This window comes from Eucyclogobius newberryi, unplaced genomic scaffold (genome assembly GCF_026437365.1).
Source record: "Eucyclogobius newberryi isolate DKJ021-1_F unplaced genomic scaffold, fEucNew1.0.hap1 SCAF_10, whole genome shotgun sequence".
Classification (NCBI taxonomy): domain Eukaryota; kingdom Metazoa; phylum Chordata; class Actinopteri; order Gobiiformes; family Gobiidae; genus Eucyclogobius; species Eucyclogobius newberryi.
In genome coordinates this window covers 36134252-36154951 of record NW_027315724.1, presented here as the reverse complement: position 1 = coordinate 36154951, position 20700 = coordinate 36134252, and the positions used below count along the sequence as shown (strand labels likewise).

The following is a 20700-nucleotide window of genomic DNA, read 5'->3' as shown; positions in this document are numbered from 1 at the left end:
AGTTTATACAGCGAATACATTTTACTTCTACTACATTTGAGAGTGGAATATGTACTTTTACTGCATCGTAAAGCAGAAAGTACTTTTCATGGTTTACGGGGTCATTTTTCACACATTCTGACTAAAGGTTTGTAATATAATAATCATCATTTATCAAATATACACATCAAAGTCACTAGAAAAAGCTGGAAATTGATCACAACGTTTAACACTTTCTCCTCTTAAAGTACATTTTTACTTTTACTCAAGTACATTTCTAAGTACTACTTGGAGTATTTACTTTTCCCGCTTTTTCTTGATGAAAAATCCAGTTTGAAGTTTGAGTTTTTTCTCCTCTTTGTTCAGTTTATAAAGTTTTGTTTGAGTCTGAAAAGCTCTAAAATGTTACTTTTACTACCCAACACCTTAGACCACGTATATATGTACTTTCTACTGCACTGCATTTGTCAAAAGTACTAACAATGACGGTTATACTTTAAGACAAATGCAAAGATACAAACACAAACAGAGGAAATGGATTCTCTCCGATCGTGACTTTGACCTTGGGAATGCGTCTGAAATACTTTGACTCCGCAGTACATTTGGACTCCGCAGTACTTTTGGACTCCGCAGTACTTTTTGCAGTATCCTCGCTCCCGCCGCACACGTCTGTGGCTCGGGGCAGTAACTCACGTGATCATGTTGTTAGTTTGAGCGAGGAGCGACTCGGCTTCACATCAGCGTCACCTCGGGCTCCGACAAACTCTCACGACACTGCTGCTGCGAACACTACTGCAAATACTACTGCTACTGCAAATACTGCTCCAAGTACTGCTTCAAGTACTGCTTCGAATACTGCTTCAAGTACTGCCCCGGCTTCTGAGCGACTGCGAGCGCGACTTCTTGTCCGGCCGGCGTTCAGAGGTAAGAGTTTTCTCGTTAAGCTGCTCCAGACGGGCTCTTAACACAGGCTAAAGTCACTGGAAATGTGAAAATGACGACGAAAAAGCACCAAAATGAGCAAATATTTGTTAATATGACAAAAAACAAAGGTAGAATTTGCAGTTGCAGCAGACGTAAAATGAGTGGCAGTGAAAATGTGGCTGAAACGTCACTGTTTTTTGGTAAATCTGTTTTTAACTGTGAGAAATTACAAAAGGAAAACGTGTTTAATTTTAGAATTTGAGTTTGTGTTTGAAGTTGTGGAAGTAGAACGTGAATTACACTAAAAAGTTCATAACGGGCTAAAAACGTGAGATTAACTGATGCATAAAAAGAGCTGTGTTTGTTGTGCAAATGTCTTTTTAAATATTGTAAATTCATTTTTGCAAATGTATGATTTTGATCATTTACAATTGTTGATGTTTTAGAAGAGAAAATAACTCAAATACAGTGTTTAAATGTGAAGAATTATATTAGATTCTTTCAAACTCTGGCATTTTCCTGGATTTTAAATTTGATTTTTGAACGTTTTGTCACTTTTGGCTTCAGGTTTAGCTGCTCTTTGTTGTTTTTAATACATTCATAATTTATATTTGTAACATTTGGAAACAATATTTTAAGAGAATGTGCGAGAACTTCTGAAACTAAAAACAAATGTTAAACTTTGAAACTCAAGGCTGAAAATTTAGTTGTTTTTATTTTAATCAGTTTGAGCTAAATCCAAAACAACTAAAATTTATTTAGAATTAAAACATTCCAAAAAAATTATATAAAAACAGATTTGGTGAAAATACTTTTTTTTTTAATTATTGTTTGAAAGTTAAAAACGAGTGTAAAGATAAAAGTATTAAATGTTTCGGAGAAACTTTAAAACATTTTACTCAGTTAAAAGTGCTAATACTACTACTACTACTACTACTACTACTGCTACTACTGCTACTGCTACTGCTACTGCTACTGCTACTGCTACTGCTACTATCAGAGCGTTTGACTCAAAGTTTAGCGTTTTATAATCTTGTTAAATCTTATTGAGTGAAGAAGTAAAGTATAAAGACATTAAAGTGTTTCTGTGACAATATTGTGAAAAATCTGATCTTCTATAACGTGTTTTTTCGCTTCTTTGACGTGAAGCGCGTCGAGACGGAGCTTTTTAAACGTTTGCAGAAGTAAATGAGTTTGAGATACATTTAAATCTTTAGGTTTGGCTGAAATGTGAAGGATTTTCCACATTTTCACCTTTTAGACGTTTAATTGTTTAAAGTAAAATGAAATACTCCCAGAAGGTGTTGAAAAAGGCTTTAAAAGTGTAATTAAATAAACAAATGTGGATTTATTTAGTCTTTTCTTGGGGCTCGATGATGGAATAATGTTAGAAAAGAGATGAAAGTGTGTCATAAATATAAATATGTGCAGGTTATTCAGGTTAAAGGTGAAACACTTTACGTGACGCGTTGTTATGAACCGAGGCGACTTTAGCGCTTTGGGAGAGTAAACCCTTTAAAAACATCCAACATTCTGAGACGGAACAGGCTGTGATGTCACGGGAGAAACTGCGATCGGCCTCAAAATGTCACAAAACATGAACGTTCAAGTTGTTTTTGTCGGTTAATCGTCGGTAAACGTGTTTTGGGCTCGACTTTGCCTCCAGTCGCATGAAAATCCACTTTTAAAGCGTCTCCAGTAGTTTCCAGTTGTAGCATCGACTAGAAGTGGCCAAAGTGGATTTTTAGTCAAGCTAACAACAGCTAGCATGCTAACGGCGCACTTCCTGGTTTGCTGGTGTTAAAAATGCTTTGCGGACGGCACACAGCAGTCTCATTTTGACGCCGGGAGCTGCTTTTACGACATGTCTGAGCTGCGGAAAGACGGATTTGACTTTATTACGGGAATGAAATCCGGCGCAACATTCCGAGCGAAGCGATAACGCCTTCGGACGCCGCACTTTTAATCCCGAAATGTGCGTCAAACCTTTTCCAAAGCGTACGGCGCGCGGTCGTAAACACAGCTCGTAAACGTTGGACTCCGGCTCGTTGTGCGTAAACGAGACGAGCCGGAGATGAGTCACGACGAGGCTGAACGTTTACGTCGGGGGGTTTTTTTTGGCAGGAGAGGGATTACCAACGTTAGCCAAAGGCGCTAACGCTAACAGGAACAACACCTGCTTTACGGGACGGAAGAGGATGGAGGCGTGCACATGTGCTAAAGGAGGAGGAGCTACAGGACATACAGGCAGTTTACAACTTATAAACTTTATCAAAACTTTGTCTTCATATAATCCTAATGAACAGAACGTTTATTAAAGTGTTTATGAGACAGGATTTTATGATGTTGTAATTGTGACTTTATTTGGTGTATTTATATCTGTTGTACATATATATTATAGTTTTACACCGATCGAGCAGGAATTTGTGGAGAAAAAGCTGAAAAATCTGTAGTAAATGACAGGAAGTGACATCACACCAGGGACAGGAAGTGACATCACACCAGGGACAGGAAGTGACATCACACCAGGGACAGGAAGTGACATCACACCAGGGACACTCACTCCAGACAAAGTTTATGCAGAATTTACACAAAGAAACAACTTTTTTGACTTTTTAAACATTAATTCAACAAAATAAAGTCGCTCTCATATATTTATATTTTATTAGGCATTAGATGAGTTTTGGCCCAGTGTTTTCTGAGTAATTTCCTAGTGTGATGTCATCAATTACAAACAGGAAGTGAAATTATAAACCTAAAAAATGTGCTTTTCTGGGATAGAATGAGTCGTCGTGTCAGAGGCACTTTAAGCTTGATTCAGGCTTAGTAATTACTTAATTAAAGTTAGGAATTAGTGCAAGAGTTTTAATTAAACTAAATTAATCACATTTCACTAAAACACACTGAACACAATTATATTTAAGATCTGACTCAACGTTTGTCCACAGTAAAGTTCATAATTGTACTTCCTGGTTGGACGTGACACAGATGTGACACAGAGGTGATTCCACAGCTGTTTCCATAGCAACCAGACTGTAAACAAGAGCCACACTCAGGGCCGGCCCAAGCCTTCAGGGGGCACTAAGCGAAAACATTTTTGGGGGCCCCTCACCACGTCATCAGAATCAGTTTTATTGCCATTGTCAGTAAACAATTCACATATGGGAACTTTCTTCAACGCAAACAAAGCGCACCCAAAACTCCAGGGCATCCGTTTGCCAGTTAGTTTATTCTCAACACCTCACAAGCTCAAATATTGCTAACTTGAATCCCACAATGCAACTTGGTATTCCGCTGACATCACCTCTACTCCCTGTACAAATAACACACGTCCCAGATATGTTTTTGGGCGTATTTGTGGGTGTTAAGGGTCTACAGCCACATTAGCAGTTTAAATTAACAAACAGGGGGGTCTGGGGGCCCTCCCCCAGAAATTTTCAGACCTTTTTTGGGTCTTCTGGTGCATTTTAATGTGGTCCAGCCGGCTAAAGTAAGAGTAAAATGTTGAGGTTGTAATGCTATAAAATGATGATGTGATGAAACTGTGCCAGGAGAAAGTGACTAAAGCCAGTTATTAATACATTAGTGTACTTAATTACTCAATACAATATTGGCTATGAAAAATAATTATGGTCAAATTGATTCATTTTAACTGAAAATGTAAAAGTAATAGTTATCCTTACTAATTTATCTTTTACAGCTCCCAACTGTTCCTTCTTGCCAAAGTGACAAAACAAGTTAATTAAATTAAACAAATGGCATAAGCATTGCTTGATAACGCTGATAAAACTACACAGTGCAAAAATGTTAATTCCCAGAGAATGAACAGAACTAGAAGTGAAGGTCCAAACCTAGCTTTAGTGAAGAGACTGCATTTCTGCAGCTTTGCCACTTTTGTATAAAAATATATAGTATTATTCTATAACAGACGCAATCATAATATGTCTGGTTATTTTTCACTATCAATTTATTATAATTTATAACAAATAGTCTAATGATGCTTTTTAAATAAATTGAAATGTTTTATTGCTCTATTAAAAGTTAATTACAATATAAATGTTTGTTCTGATCTGAACATCACACACTGGACTCCTGCATGAAACAATGCTGCGATGTGATTGGCTGATGGACCTTACGTGCATAAACCTTTACATTCCTCTCATTGCACGTTAAGAAGTCAAAGTCAAACAGACATCACGAGTCACGATTGATCTCACACATGGTGATGTGAGAGAGAGGGACCCAAACCGCTCATCTCTGACTGAGGCTGCACAGGGGCCCGGGACAGGGGCCCGGGACAGGGGCCCGGGACAGGGCCCGGGACAGGGGCCCGGGACAGGGGCCCGGGACAGGGGCCGCACACTGTTCACTCCAAAGTCTCACGTCAGAGGTTCTGGACGAGACGGCGCTCGTCCGGACCGGATCTCCGCCTCTTAGTGACCCGGGGCACAGACGCCCCTCACCGGCCTCACCTGCAGCTGACACTACCGGGCTGGTGTAAATGTGAAGCTCATTATCTTTCATTCAGACATATTATTATGCGCGGGGCAGAGCTCTCGTCTCCTCCAGCCTGAGCGAACGTGACAGAATCGTGTTGTTTCAAACAGCAGCATTAACCGTCTCTTTGTAAGAGAAGTTCAATACCTGGAGAGTGTTGTTGAGTTTGCAGTTTCTTTACATCAAGAAGTTTCTTCTTTCGTTTTTCGGCATCGGGGGGATATATTCCTCTGGACATGAGGACCACGCAGGGACCACGTTCTGTTGTGTTTATGTTTTGCTCTCGTTCTGCCCGCGACCAATGAAGTTGCCCAATCAGCGCAGGTTTGGTGTCTTGGTTGCCAGATTGTCATTACAAATAAATGCGGTTTGTGTGTTATATGTTACCGCTGTGTGCGCTGCCGTACCAGCAGCGCTACTACACTAGTGGCGCACGCTGCGCTTGCACTTCGCATAAAACGGGTTGCCAGATTGGGGGCCCTATTAAAGCCTCGGGGCCCTACGCGGCTGCTTAGTTCGCTTATAGGCTGGGCCGGCCCTGGCCACACTCCACATAAACAACAACAGTTCTGATCTGACACAATAAGACCATAAAACACCTTTATTTACTCCAACCATGTGTCGCACACTGATGACATCACAGAGGGATTCAGCTCCACTTCCTGTCATTTTAAACTCTTATTTTTCACAAACTGCAATTTAATGGATATAAAACTATGATAAATATTGACCACAAAAACAAAGTCAGAATTAGAAAAACAAGAGAAACTTCAGATGTGAAATAAAGACTAAGCCTGAATAATTATTTAAACAGTCTAAGGATTATTGTGAAGCGTTACAAGTATTTATCTCAGCAAACAAACTTTAACTAAACTGTCCAATCTGCTCCTAAAGTTTTGTTCTTCCATTAAATCCACAGATTCCTCTGGAACATTGTTTTCTCCCACAAAGATCAGGAAAAACACCTTCGATAAAGTCAAGTTTCCTCCACAAATACAAACACATAACGAACGGTTCGACATCTGCGCCAGACAAGGGCCGAGTGGGCGGGGCCAAGACGCCGCTGTTCAAAACGCCCCTCAAACCCCCCGTCTCGCCTGGGAAGCGCTCCTCTGTGTTTTTAAAGTCCGTTCACCTTCACCGGACGCGTTAAAACTCAACGTTTCCTCGAGGTCTCACAGAAACGTCACGCGCTGAAAAACACACGGGAACTACATAGACCATGATGCTTTGCTCCGATTCAGCGCAGACGACGTGAAGAGTTGAATAAGTGTCATTAAAGGGCCTGAACTTTGAGTCTGGAGCGTGTTTTAGTGTCAGGCAGTTTATTCACCTGGTTCTGAGTAAACAAAGAGCCTGATTGGACACAACTGGAGCTCACTGGCCCCGCCCACTTCAAAGTAGTTTTATTTCTATTCAAATATTCAAATACAAATATTCAAATTCAAATATGACAGAGGTGAAAGATGCTCTGGGAAAACTCAGTCCAAAAAGAACACATGTAAAACTTAGAATTTGGCAAAATATTTTAAGAATTTGGCGGTTTATCGAATTTTAAATAAAGTTTAATCTCTTGTGCTCATAACTTTCCTTTTTTCAGAATCCTCATGGGGAAAATGAATGTAAAATATCCTGTAAAATGCATAATTACAGCCGCTTTTACCAGACGACGCTTGTTGTAAAAAGCTTTTATCTTGACTGAACAAAACCAGGTCCTTTAAACATGTTTATGTTCATTATTTTAAAAAGTCTTTAATTATTCGTAGTCTTCCAGAGGCATTCTAAAAGTGAAACATGAGATAAAACTCTTGTGGTCGATGTGGCCATCCGCGGCTCGTCCTCGCGCCTCTTTTGGCCCGTGGACCGCAGTTTGGCCGCGTCACTCCGCGTCACTCCGCGTCACTCCGCGTCACTCCGCATCACTCCGCGCTCCTCAGCCCCGGTCACTTTACAGTCCGTTTACAGGCCATAAGTCACTCATCATCTGGACCTCTCAATAATAACTCGTGCCATGATTTAGAGCTTTTGGATGAAACGTGGCGCGCGCTGGCTCCGTGTCATCGACGCGCATTTCTGACGCGCCGGCACCTGATTGATGCGCGCGCGGCGGTGACGTCCCGCGGAGAGCGTCAGTGACACCGCGGGGAAAAGGCCCAAAAGGAGCAGGAAAAGCCCCGCGCGCTGACGGAGGACGTGGCCCCGCAGGTGAAGCGCGTGCGGGCGTCAGACGCGTCACTGCCGCGGAGCTGCCGCGTGAGGAAAGTTCACTGAGACTGAGTTAACAGGTTTAATTTAAGAAGCGGCTTTGTGGTAAGTTTATAGAGTGTTTTCTAAATTCTAAATGTTCAATTCTGAGCAGGAAGTAGAAGTAAAGTCCGTTATTGAGCTTCAGTTTGAGTCAAACACGTCCTGTTCCAGCTCATGATCTGCACACTACACGCGCTTTAATTACATTTTATAATTATTCTTGTGTTGGTGAATGGGAGCTCGCGGTGCAGGTGCTGTGGTCATGGTTACACGAGGCGCGGCGTGAAAGTGCAAAGTTTTAATAAAGCCCAGGCCGAGGCTGATAATGCGCCACTGGTTTGACAAGTGATGACTTTATGAAACATATGAACCTCAACACGAGAAGTGATGTGAAACAGGCCGATCACAGCCACGCGCTTTGTGCAACTGAATTACCACTAATAATGTGAAAGAAAGCCCGAGTTTTACATCCGGGAGCCGCGCGGGAGCCGCGCGGGCCGCGTGTGAGACGTGATGTAGATAAAAGCTCTTAGCTTCCAGAAGAGTCCGTGGATGTAACATCATGTGTAAACATGGCTTTAAATATAATTACAGTCTTTATAATTACAGCAGTGAGAGTCTTTTGTGCCTCTTCACATTCTAATAATGTTCTATAACTTCTATAATCGTCCCATAATTTAACTGTAGATGTTATTTACAGACACTGTGTTTATGCTTCATTTACTTTAACTGCAGGCCACGTGCATGATGACGTCACGCACGTGAGGCCTTAGGTTTAATGAGGCTAAAACATGTGATTTCATATTTTGGACAGTTTTAATATTCCAGCTTCACGTCCCGGGCCGAGATGAGGCTCGTGTCGTTCTGCTGTAAACACACTTCACACTTTACACAGTCTGCAGTGTGTTCTGGGTTTAATATAGAATCATAAAGTTAATCTTAACTTTTCATTTGTATTTTCTTAGAGCGCGTGTCATCTGTGTCCTTAATAAATATGAAATACATAAATAGATAAAATAACGATGCCCAAAGAATGTGACCCCGGCTGCTTTTAACTGGAACATTTCATAATTGCCAAAAGTTAAATAAATAAATGTAATTGTATTATTATTGTAAATACAGTATAATTTATAGCAAATATAGTATAATTCATGGTAAATACAGTATATTTTATAGTAAATCCAGTACAATTTATGGTAAATACAGTATAATTCATAAGAAATACAGTATATTTTATAGTAAATACAGTATAATACAGTATATTTTATAGTAAATATAGTATAATTTATGGTAAATACAGTATAATTCATAGTAAATACAGTGTATTTTATAGTAAATACAGTATAATCCAGTATATTTTATAGTAAATACAGTATATTTTATAGTAAATACAGTATATTTTATAGTAAATACAGTATAATCCAGTATATTTTATAGTAAATACAGTGTAATTTATAGTAAATACAGTATAATCCAGTATATTTTATAGTAAATACAGTATAATCCAGTATATTTTATAGTAAATACAGTATAATACAGTATATTTTATAGTAAATACAGTATAATACAGTATATTTTATAGTAAATACAGTATAATCCAGTATATTTTATAGTAAATACAGTATAATACAGTATATTTTATTGTAAATACAGTATAATCCAGTATATTTTATAGTAAATACAGTATAATCCAGTATATTTTATAGTAAATACAGTGTAATTTATAGTAAATACAGTATAATCCAGTATATTTTATAGTAAATACAGTATAATCCAGTATATTTTATAGTAAATACAGTATAATACAGTATATTTTATAGTAAATACAGTATAATACAGTATATTTTATAGTAAATACAGTATAATACAGTATATTTATAGTAAATACAGTATAATCCAGTATATTTTATAGTAAATACAGTATAATACAGTATATTTTATAGTAAATACAGTATAATACAGTATATTTTATTGTAAATACAGTATAATCCAGTATATTTTATAGTAAATACAGTATAATACAGTATATTTTATAGTAAATACAGTATAATACAGTATATTTTATTGTAAATACAGTATAATCCAGTATATTTTATAGTAAATACAGTATAATACAGTATATTTTATAGTAAATACAGTATAATACAGTATATTTTATTGTAAATACAGTATAATCCAGTATATTTTATAGTAAATACAGTATAATACAGTATATTTTATAGTAAATACAGTATAATTACCAGCGGGGCTCGGCTCGGCTCGGTCCGGGTTTATTCCGATCTCAGACCGCGCGCTCGAGGCGGTCCGACCCGCCTCAGGGGCCGTGCTCTCCGGCGTGGCTCCAGAGCGCGGCCCGGTGCCTCGTCCACCACTTCACCCGCGGCACACACTCCCGTCAGCCCGTGCGTGCCGCGTGCGTGCCGCGTGCGTGCCGCGCGCGTGCGTGCATCGTGAGCGCGTGCGTGCGTCTCCAAAAAGGGAAAGGCGCGTGGGAGAAAAACATCTCCTGACCGCACATGCGCAGACGGCACGGGGAGTGGGAGGGACGCAGCTGCGGAGACCCCCGAGCACCGGACAGGACGCACCGGACCCGAGCCGCCACAGGGACGAGCGCGCGCGGCGTGAGCTGGAGAGCGCGGCCCGGGGCGTCACACGGAGCGGGAGATGGAGCGCGACACGTGACTCACTCAGGTACGACGCAGAAAACACCGCGAAGCATCACGCGTCACGCCAGATGTGGCGCGCGGGTCCCGGCGCGAGGGTCTGTGCGGGTTTAGACCGCGCGTCACGCACTCGGGGCTAAACGCGGATTTGCGTTCGTCGCGTGTCGGACGTGACAGAAAACCGTTCAGATGGTGATTCTGATTTAATAACTTGACTTGAATGTGATTCAAGGTCATATTTGAGGCCGATGTTTATGAGGAAGAAACACAAATGACAGATGGATTTCGCCCGCGCGCGTCGGAGGCCCAGAAACCCAGCTCGGCCTAAACTGGAGAAAATTCTGCAAAATCCTTAATTTATTCCATTTTATTGTAATAGTTTTGACAAGAACAAACAAAACCGGTCTTGCCTTTTGGATAAAAAACGTTTTAATCTCTTTAATCTGTTCTGAAATCAAAACGCTCGATTTTTGATCCAAATAATCTCTTTATTTGGATATTTTTTAAGATGTATTTGGTGTAATATTTGTACTTTGAGCGCGCGGCCCGGGGCCAAACACACGGCAGGGAAAGAGGGGACGCTCGCGCGCGTTGGCTCTTTAGGCTCTTTTGGCTCTTTTGGCTCTTTAGGCTCTTTTGGCTCTTTGTGTGTGTTTTGTAGCTCAAGAGTTTTTATATTTTCATTTTCACTGATAATTTGACTTTGAAACGAGTTTTTTGACACAATAATTAAGTTTTATGGAGACAGAATCTAGTCTCATTAAAACTATTGTCAAAACGCAAAAGAAACAATTCAAAAATTCAGCTCAAAGGCCTTTTTTGTTATTTTGTTGTTGTTTTTTTGCAGTGAAAGTGAGTGAAATATTAGACTGAATAAAGAGTAAACTATAGAATTATAAAATGAGATACTTTTATAAGACGTGACCTCACAATGTCATCGAGGCTGTTGTGATTTTGGGCGTCACAAAAACAAATTGAATTATTTCTGGACGTGACTAAATACAGACAAATACAGACAAATACAGACAAATACAGACAAACACGGACAAATGAACAATTCAATTTAATATGAATTATAATGATGGTTTTTCCTGCGGCGTCTGGGCCGGTCAAGTCTGATTTTTTGGTGTATTTGTGGAGTAAACTCAGAGTAAACTCAGAGTAAACTCACATCTCGGGTCTGAAAAGTGTGTTTTACAGTGAAGTGAAGTTTTCACTCAAAACTTCAAGAGTGAATTATAAACGTTTTTATGGTTTAAATGTGTCAGGATCAAAAAGGACGAATCATTGAAGACAAAACACGCCTAAACCACCGACTTCTCAATGATAAACCTGCTTCTGTAACCGCGGCATCACATTTGACCCGCGACGCCTCGCTCCCGTTTTCACAGAGCGGACATTTTGAACCGAAAATACAGACCCCGGACCTGGACTGGACCTGAACTGGACTTAGACTGGACCTGGACTTAGACTGGACCTGGACTGGACCTGAACTGGACCTGGACATAGACTGGACCTGGACTTAGACTGGACCTGGACTGGACCTGGACTGGACCTGAACTGGACCTGGACATAGACTGGACCTGGACTGGACCAGGACTGTACCCAGACTGGAGCCAGAATGGACATAGACTGGACCTGGACCTGGACCGGACCAGGGACAGGATCAAAACCAGGTCTACGTTGGGACCGGTGTCGACACGATTCGGTTCAAACTGGATTTTCGATACGATGACGACCAGACGACCTCTGAGTCTGGAGCGTGTCCTGTGACGTGTCATGTGACGTGTCATGTGACGTGTCATGTGACGTGTCATGTGACGTGTCATGTGACGTGTCATGTGACGTGTCATGTGACGTGTCATGTGACCTTTACAGGATCGATACTGGATCAGATGTGAGTCTCGTTCTGATACTGGTTCTGATATCGTTTAGTGCCTGATTTTCGATACTTTTGGTGTCTCCATCGGGCCTGGACAGGACTCACACACGGTTGCCGTGGCGATGATGGAGGTTCAGCCCTCGTCTCTTGGATTATGACCTGGAGGAGTTTGACTTTCATGATATTTGTGAATTTAAACAGAATCTCTGCATATTTAGATGATTCAGAGTCAGAAGTGACAAACATTTGGACTGAATTTACTTTAAATGTGACGTTTGGACTTTGCACCTTTTTTCTTTCTTTCTTTTATTTTATCTCCTGTTTTTGCTCTGGTCTTGTTCCGTTTCTTGTGTTTTTTAAAAATAATTATTCAGTTCAGTTTATCAAAATAAAGAAATAAATGAATAATAATAATATATGATAATAACAACAAATATAGCCGCAAGCGGCAATGATCGGCCCTCGCCACGCCGCCGCCACACCGTCGCCACGCCGCAAGAGGAGGGGGCGCAGATTTTATATGGAGGTTAAATGTATAGTTTTGCGAAATTTGACACAAAACTCAATTTTGGCCCCATCAAAAAAGTCAATGAGACCCATGTCATAATTGTTATGGCGTTGCCGTAGCGATGACCAAAACCTCCCATGTTATTCCAATGGGGAAATCGCCAGAACATGTTTACACTTTAGACTTTCACAAACTCCTCTCAGGGCGTTAGCCCTATTAATCTGAAATTTGGTGAGACTCATCTTCAGGGGTGGACCATCAAAAGTTATCCACATTTTTATTCAAAGAGTCACGGTGTCTGTGCGGCAAAGCCGCACATTTTGCCAAGAATTCAAAATAAAATTGCTTTTTGATGGTAAAACAAAGGGGAGAAGATGTGACAGCGTCACAGATTCAGCAGTAGGCGTAATAAAAGGACAATTGGGGCGTGTTAGCGCCCCCTCCTCTTGCGGCGTGGCGGCGGTGTGGCGGCGGCGTGGCGAGGGCCGATCATTGCCGCTTGCGGCTATATTTTTAGGCCCGAGCGCCACAAGCTGGCGAGAGGCCTATTAATCTCGTAAGGCCGTGCGAAGCACGGCTGCGAAAGTGCGCACGTAGTGCGCACGAAATCGAGCGCGAAGCGCTCGCCCACTTCCAAACACTCACTAACGCACTCCTTCACTCATGCACGCCCCGTGCATACTAATTAGTAGTAGGAAAATGGAACATTACCGTTGTAAACGGGCGAAGCCCGTGCAAAAGTGCGCACTAAACGAGCACCTTACATTGGGATGACGACCGCGAAGCGGTCGTCATCCCCATATAAAGCACTCATTTGCGCTAAGTACCTCACGAATACGTTCCCCATCTCTTACATGTTCCGTGCATATAAGCATGTAATGCAAAAATTGAACATTATTACTGTATAGAGGGCCAAAAACACAAAGTGGGCGGAGCCCACTCAAAATTATCGAAAGTACCCGTCAGTGACCAGGGACCCACACCATGAGGTAGGAAAGCGCGAGCGTTTTCCGAAAATGTATAGTTTATGATATTTGAAAAATGGGAAACATTGTTTTCGCATCGGAATATTATTCTTTCTTTCTTCTTCTCGGGACCAACCCCCCTATTTTTCACCCAGTGAACATTGACGAAAAGTCACAAAAATTTGCACACCTCTAAAAATCGTGCCTCTCTACATTCTGGCTATTTCCCTTTTCTAAAATAAAAAAAATTGGCGCGTCAGCGCCCCCAAATGTACCAAAAATGCATTGAGAGATGGGAAATGACCCAAAAAAAATCTGATCGTAGAATCATGAAATTTGGCGCAGAGGTAGATGGTGACAAGAGAAGTAAAAAATATTATTACAGCAACGCCGTCCGCCCAACCAAATGTCGGCCATATTGCTTCAAAAATGGCTAAACATGACTTCGGAGTTTTTCCAAACGTCGTACTTTTACGAACTCCTCCCAGGGCGTTGGCCCTAAAAAGCTGAAATTTGGTGAAAATGCTACTGAGGAGTGGGACATCAAAAGTTATCCAAATTACATTGATACCTCTCACGGTCTCTGTGCGGCGAAGCCGCAAACTGTAGCTAGAATTTCAGAAATCTCCCATATTTAAAATTTCTGCCGTTTGCGCAGATAAAGTCCGAATTGCGTCAAATTAGAATCAGTTGTTAAACTCTTTGCCCTAAACCTACTTGAAGTGAAATAAATTAATTTGGAGCCACAGCGCCCCCTACAGATTTTATATGGAGGTTAAATGTTTAGTTTTGCGAAATTTTATGAAATTTGACACACAACTCAATTTTGGCCTCCCCATCAAAAAAGTCAATGAGACCCATGTCATAATTGTTATGGCGTTGCCGTAGCAATGACCAAAACCTCCCTTGTTATTCCAATGGGGAAATCGCCAGAACATGTTTACACTTTAGACTTTCACAAACTCCTCCCAGGGCGTCAGCCCTATTAACCTGAAATTTGGTGAGGCTCATCTTCAGGGGTGGACCATCAAAAGTTATCCACATTTTTATTCTAAGAGTCACGGTGTCTGTGCGGCAAAGCCGCACATTTTGCCAAGAATTCAAAATAAAATTGCTTTTTGATGGTAAAACAAAGGGGAGAAGATGTGACAGCGTCACAGATTCAGCAGTAGGCGTAATAAAAGGACAATTGGGGCGCGTTAGCGCCCCCTCCTCTTGCGGCGTGGCGGCGGCGTGGCGAGGGCCGATCATTGCCGCTTGCGGCTATATTTTATTATTATTATTAGTTATTTCACAGTTTAGTTGTTTGTTTAGAGAAAGGAAACATTATGATGTCATCGCTTTAGGCCCAATCATGACTCTGTTGTTGTTTACATGTGTTTGTCCCGTCGAACACTGTAAAAACAGCTCAGACTCAGACTCAGACTCAGAGGCAGCACTAGGGGAAATGTTTCTTTTGTGGATGTGTCTTTGTGTGTTTAAGTCTTACTCTCGACACAAACTCCAATTTCTAAATTAGCAATAATTGTGTCTTCCATGATTTTGCCTCCTCTCCCAGCTTTAGTTACACAGTCATGAGCCCTTTAATCTGCTTCATACAACGTCTCATGTTTCATGGTGAACACAGGGCCCATAACACTGAACACAGGGCCCATAACACTGAGCACAGGGCCCATAACACTGAACACAGGGCCCATAACACTGAGCACAGGGCCCATAACACTGAGCACAGGGCCCATATCACTGAGCACAGGGCCCATAACACTGAACACAGGGCCCATAACACTGAGCACAGGGCCCATAACACTGAACACAGGGCCCATAACACTGAGCACAGGGCCCATAACACTGAGCACAGGGCCCATAACACTGAGCACAGGGCCCATAACACTGAACACAGGGCCCATAACACTGAGCACAGGGCCCATAACACTGCACACAGGGCCCATAACACTGAACACAGGGCCCATAACACTGAACACAGGGCCCATAACACTGCACACAGGGCCCATAACACTGAGCACAGGGCCCATAACACTGAACACAGGGCCCATAACACTGAACACAGGGCCCATAACACTGAACACAGGGCCCACAACACTGAGCACAGGGCCCATAACACTGAACACAGGGCCCATAACACTGAGCACAGGGCCCATAACACTGAACACAGGGCCCATAACACTGAACACAGGGCCCATAACACTGCACACAGGGCCCATAACACTGAGCACAGGGCCCATAACACTGAGCACAGGGCCCATAACACTGCACACAGGGCCCATAACACTGAGCACAGGGCCCATAACACTGAACACAGGGCCCATAACATTGAACACAGGGCCCATAACACTGCACACAGGGCCCATAACACTGAACACAGGGCCCATAACACTGAACACAGGGCCCATAACATTGAACACAGGGCCCATAACACTGAGCACAGGGCCCATAACACTGAACACAGGGCCCATAACACTGAGCACAGGGCCCATAACACTGAGCACAGGACCATAACACTGAACACAGGGCCCATAACACTGCACACAGGGCCCATAACACTGAGCACAGGGCCCATAACACTGAGCACAGGGCCCATAACACTGAACACAGGGCCCATAACACTGAACACAGGGCCCATAACATTGAACACAGGGCCCATAACACTGAGCACAGGGCCCATAACACTGAACACAGGGCCCATAACACTGAACACAGGGCCCATAACACTGAACACAGGGCCCATAACACTGCACACAGGGCCCATAACACTGAGCACAGGGCCCATAACACTGAACACAGGGCCCATAACACTGAACACAGGGCCCATAACACTGAGCACAGGGCCCATAACACTGAGCACAGGACCATAACACTGAACACAGGGCCCATAACACTGAACACAGGGCCCATAACACTGAACACAGGGCCCATAACACTGAACACAGGGCCCATAACACTGAACACAGGGCCCATAACACTGAACACAGGGCCCATAACACTGAACACAGGGCCCATAACACTGAACACTCACATGAGTCTTACTTGTGTTTCTTTCTTCCTCAGAGAGCGAGATGCTGCAGGAGAAGAGCTCTTCGGCTCTGGACCAGGACCAGGACCAGGACCAGGACCGGGACCAGACCAGGGCCTCGTGTGGAGCCGACGCCCAGACTGAAGCCTCTCGAGTGGGGCACAGCACGAGCGGCGGGGCCCCTGGATCCAGAGAACACGACCAGGTACAACACCAGAGTCACTGCATAAATAAAGTGTATTATTCAATAAAAATCTGATATTGTTTCATTATTGTGACATTTTGACTGAATAATGTCGATGTCTTTGTCATAAAAGATGTTTTCCTTTGTGTTTTTGAGTCGGTTCTGGACAGAAAACACAGGATTATTTTAACAGTCGACGAGTCACAATTATTCTGATTAATTGCACTTTGTTTATGAATTGTGCTTCATAAATAAACTTGCCTCGTCTTAATTGTCAATTTTAAACAGAAATAAGCTACAATATTCAAATGTTATGCACTGACTACAGTATTTTCCGGACTATAAGTGGCACCTTTTTTCATAGTTTTGGCCGAAGTGCAACTTATACTTATATTTATACTTATATACTTATACTCCAGTGCGACTTATATATGTTTTTTTCTTCTCTATTATGCATTTTTTGAAAATACGGTACATGACTGAAAATAATTCACACATTATTTATTCATTAGAAAATTGATTTTACAAAGCTGGTCCTAAAACTGAACCGGACATTTTTTTATTGATTGAATATTGATGAAAAATGCTAAAATACTAAATGCTAAAATGCTAATGTTTCGTCCGGTCTTTACTAAAATAACCGTCTTTACTAAAATAACGGTCTTTACTCTGCCGTCTCGTCCGTCATAACCTCGGCTGGTGGTTTGTGTTTGTCGCAGAACATCGAGAATATAAAGGTGGTTCTTCACGAGCGAGATCTGTGGAAGAAGTTTCACGAGGCGGGAACCGAGATGATCATCACCAAAGCAGGCAGGTGTGTCATTACCTGCACCTTCTCACGCCCGACACGCCCTGCTCACGGCTACTTCCTGTTGCCATAAAGCTGCAGATCTCAACTTCCTGTTGCCATAAAGCTGCAGAGCTCCACTTCCTGCTCCATTCATTCTTATGGAGGATTAGCACTAAAGGCTAAGAGACATTAGCTCTATGAGGGTGTGTGTGTGTGTGTGTGTGTGTGTGTCTGTGTGTGTGTGTGTGTGTGTGTGCGTGTATGTGTGTGTGTGTGTATGTGTGTGTGTGTATGTGTGTGTGTGTGTGTGTGTGTGTATGTGTGTGTGTGTGTGTGTGTGTGTGTGTATGTATGTGTGTGTGTGTATGTATGTGTGTGTGTGTGTGTGTGTATGTGTGTTTTTAGTACTTCAATAGCTCCAGAAATGAGGCAAAGATCAGTAAATTAATTAAATTAAGACAAAAATATTGTTGGATGAAAGTGTTTTAAAGATAAGGGTAAAAATGAAATGATCTTGGTGTTTTTGCACTTTTCTGGACAAAAAGGAATAAATTAGGAGAAATCACCATTCAGAGCTTTAAGACGTGACTTTTCTGTTCGAGTGACAAAATATCATCGTCACTCCGTCCTCGTCCCCTCCACCCTCGTCCACTACACCCTCGTCCCCTCCACCCTCGTCCACTACACCCTCGTCCCCTCCACCCTCGTCCACTACACCCTCGTCCCCTCCACCCTCGTCCACTGCACCCTCGTCCCCTCCACCCTCGTCCCCTCCACCCTCGTCCACTACACCCTCGTCCCCTCCACCCTCGTCCACTGCACCCTCGTCCCCTCCACCCTCGTCCACTACACCCTCGTCCCCTCCACCCTCGTCCACTGCACCCTCGTCCCCTCCACCCTCGTCCACTACACCCTCGTCCCCTCCACCCTCGTCCACTACACCCTCGTCCCCTCCACCCTCGTCCACTGCACCCTCGTCCACTGCACCCTCGTCCACTGCACCCTCGTCCACTGCACCCTCGTTCACTGCACCCTCGTCCACTGCACCCTCGTCTACTGCACCCTCGTCCACTCCGTCCTCGTCCACTGCACCCTCGTCCACTGCACCCTCGTCCACTGCACCCTCGTCCACTGCACCCTCGTACACTCCGTCCTCGTCCACTCCTCGTCCCCTCCACCCTCGTCTCCTCCGCCCTCGTCCACTCCACCCTCGTCCCCTCCACTCCTTGTCCCCTCCACCCTCGTCTCCTCCGCCCTCGTCCCCTCCACCCTCGTCCCCTCGTCTCCTCCGCTCTCGTCCACTCCACCCTCATCCACTGCACCCTTGTCCACTCCGCCCTCGTCCACTGCACCCTCGTCCACTGCACCCTCGTCCACTGCACCCTCGTCCACTGCACCCTCGTCCACTGCACCCTCGTTCACTGCACCCTCGTCCACTGCACCCTCGTCTACTGCACCCTCGTCCACTCCGTCCTCGTCCACTGCACCCTCGTCCACTGCACCCTCGTCCACTGCACCCTCGTACACTCCGTCCTCGTCCACTCCTCGTCCCCTCCACCCTCGTCTCCTCCGCCCTCGTCCACTCCACCCTCGTCCCCTCCACTCCTCGTCCCCTCCACCCTCGTCTCCTCCGCCCTCGTCCACTCCACCCTCGTCCCCTCCACCCTCGTCCCCTCGTCTCCTCCGCTCTCGTCCACTCCACCCTCATCCACTGCACCCTTGTCCACTCCGCCCTCGTCCACTCCGTCCTCGTCGTTCGTACCGGAGACGCTTTGATTCCGAGCGCGGTGATGGCAGAAGATTGTAATTGAAAACACGAGCGTCCTGACGTCTGCGTCGGGAGGATTACGGAGCGAGATCCGGGACGAAAACCAGATCCTCCCGAGCAGCTCATCCGTCACGAGCGAACGCAAAGAAGACGAAGAAGAAGTCTGAACGTGGAACCACCATTTCCCCGAACGCAGGTCCAAAAGAGAGAGAGACGGAGCAGGTTTCTGTGGGAAAAGCCTCAGAATCCCTTCACGAGCCGCCACCGAACAAACCCACGAGTGTTATTACACTTATACCACCCATTATGATACAAACAAGAGCATAAAACATCTAATAAATCACAAACTGTCACTGGAGCAACAAGTTCATTCATGAAACGCACAAAAGAGACAAAAATTTTAAAAATGTGATGATTTATGTCTAATTTTAACATTTTTAAAGATAATTTTGTCCAATTTATTGTGCAAAAAGATCATTTTTACTGTTTTTCCTGCAAGTCGCTGAAAATACGTAGTTCACAAAAAGCCAAAACGAGTTCATTTTAAGCGTTCGCGGGGCCGAACGTGTTCCCAGCGTCTTTATCATTCACCGCGATGAGTTTGAAACGTGCTCTTCACGACGTTAAGAGCCCAGAGCGCGTTCTACAGTCACAACAACGATCTCGCTAACACTTCCTCATTCTCCCACGATGACCAAACGCTTCATAATTAGATGCAGCTCTCGTTTTACGACATCTCTGAGCCGGGACAAGACGGATGCTCCTCCATCACGTGAGATCAGGTGCGGCCGAGTCCCAACGCCAAACGTTTGACGGCGGAAAGACGCTGAAGCTGCAGCGTCTGAGGATCTGGTGGAGCGCGATTACGGCCCAAAGCGCATTATCATCGAACACACTCATGTTTCACATCGTCTGCGTCGTCTTCGTGCAGCTGTGGCTCCGTTTCAGTCATAAAACTCTTCTTGGCTCGTGGCATGTTCCGGAACACGTATGCGATGACTGAAGATTTTGGAACTTGCCACGGCCCAAAAGGAAAACGATAATAATAAAATTATTTTAAAAATAACGATAAAAAAGGACAAAACTAAAGAAAACATCAAATAAATCACAAAAACTGTCACTGGATCAACAAGTTCATTCACGAAACGCACAAAAGAGACACAAATATAAAAAATGTGATGATTTATGTCTAATTTAAAAAAATTTAAAGATCATGTTGTCCACTTTCTGGTGCAAAAAGATAATTTTTACTGTTTTTTCTG

General features: G+C 43.4%; 1 protein-coding gene across 1 annotated transcript in view; it reads left to right on the top strand.

Moving 5' to 3' along the window:
* The first annotated feature begins 16735 nt into the window (after positions 1–16735).
* The window catches only part of tbx4 (T-box transcription factor 4), a 42261-nt gene continuing 38296 nt past the window's right edge, over positions 16736–20700 (top strand). Inside the window, exons 1-2 of the mRNA XM_072456182.1 lie at positions 16736–16901; positions 17600–17694. Of these exons, the coding sequence (XP_072312283.1) occupies positions 16740–16901; positions 17600–17694 (257 nt within the window). The 5' untranslated portion in view covers positions 16736–16739. The remainder of the gene's footprint in view (positions 16902–17599; positions 17695–20700) is intronic.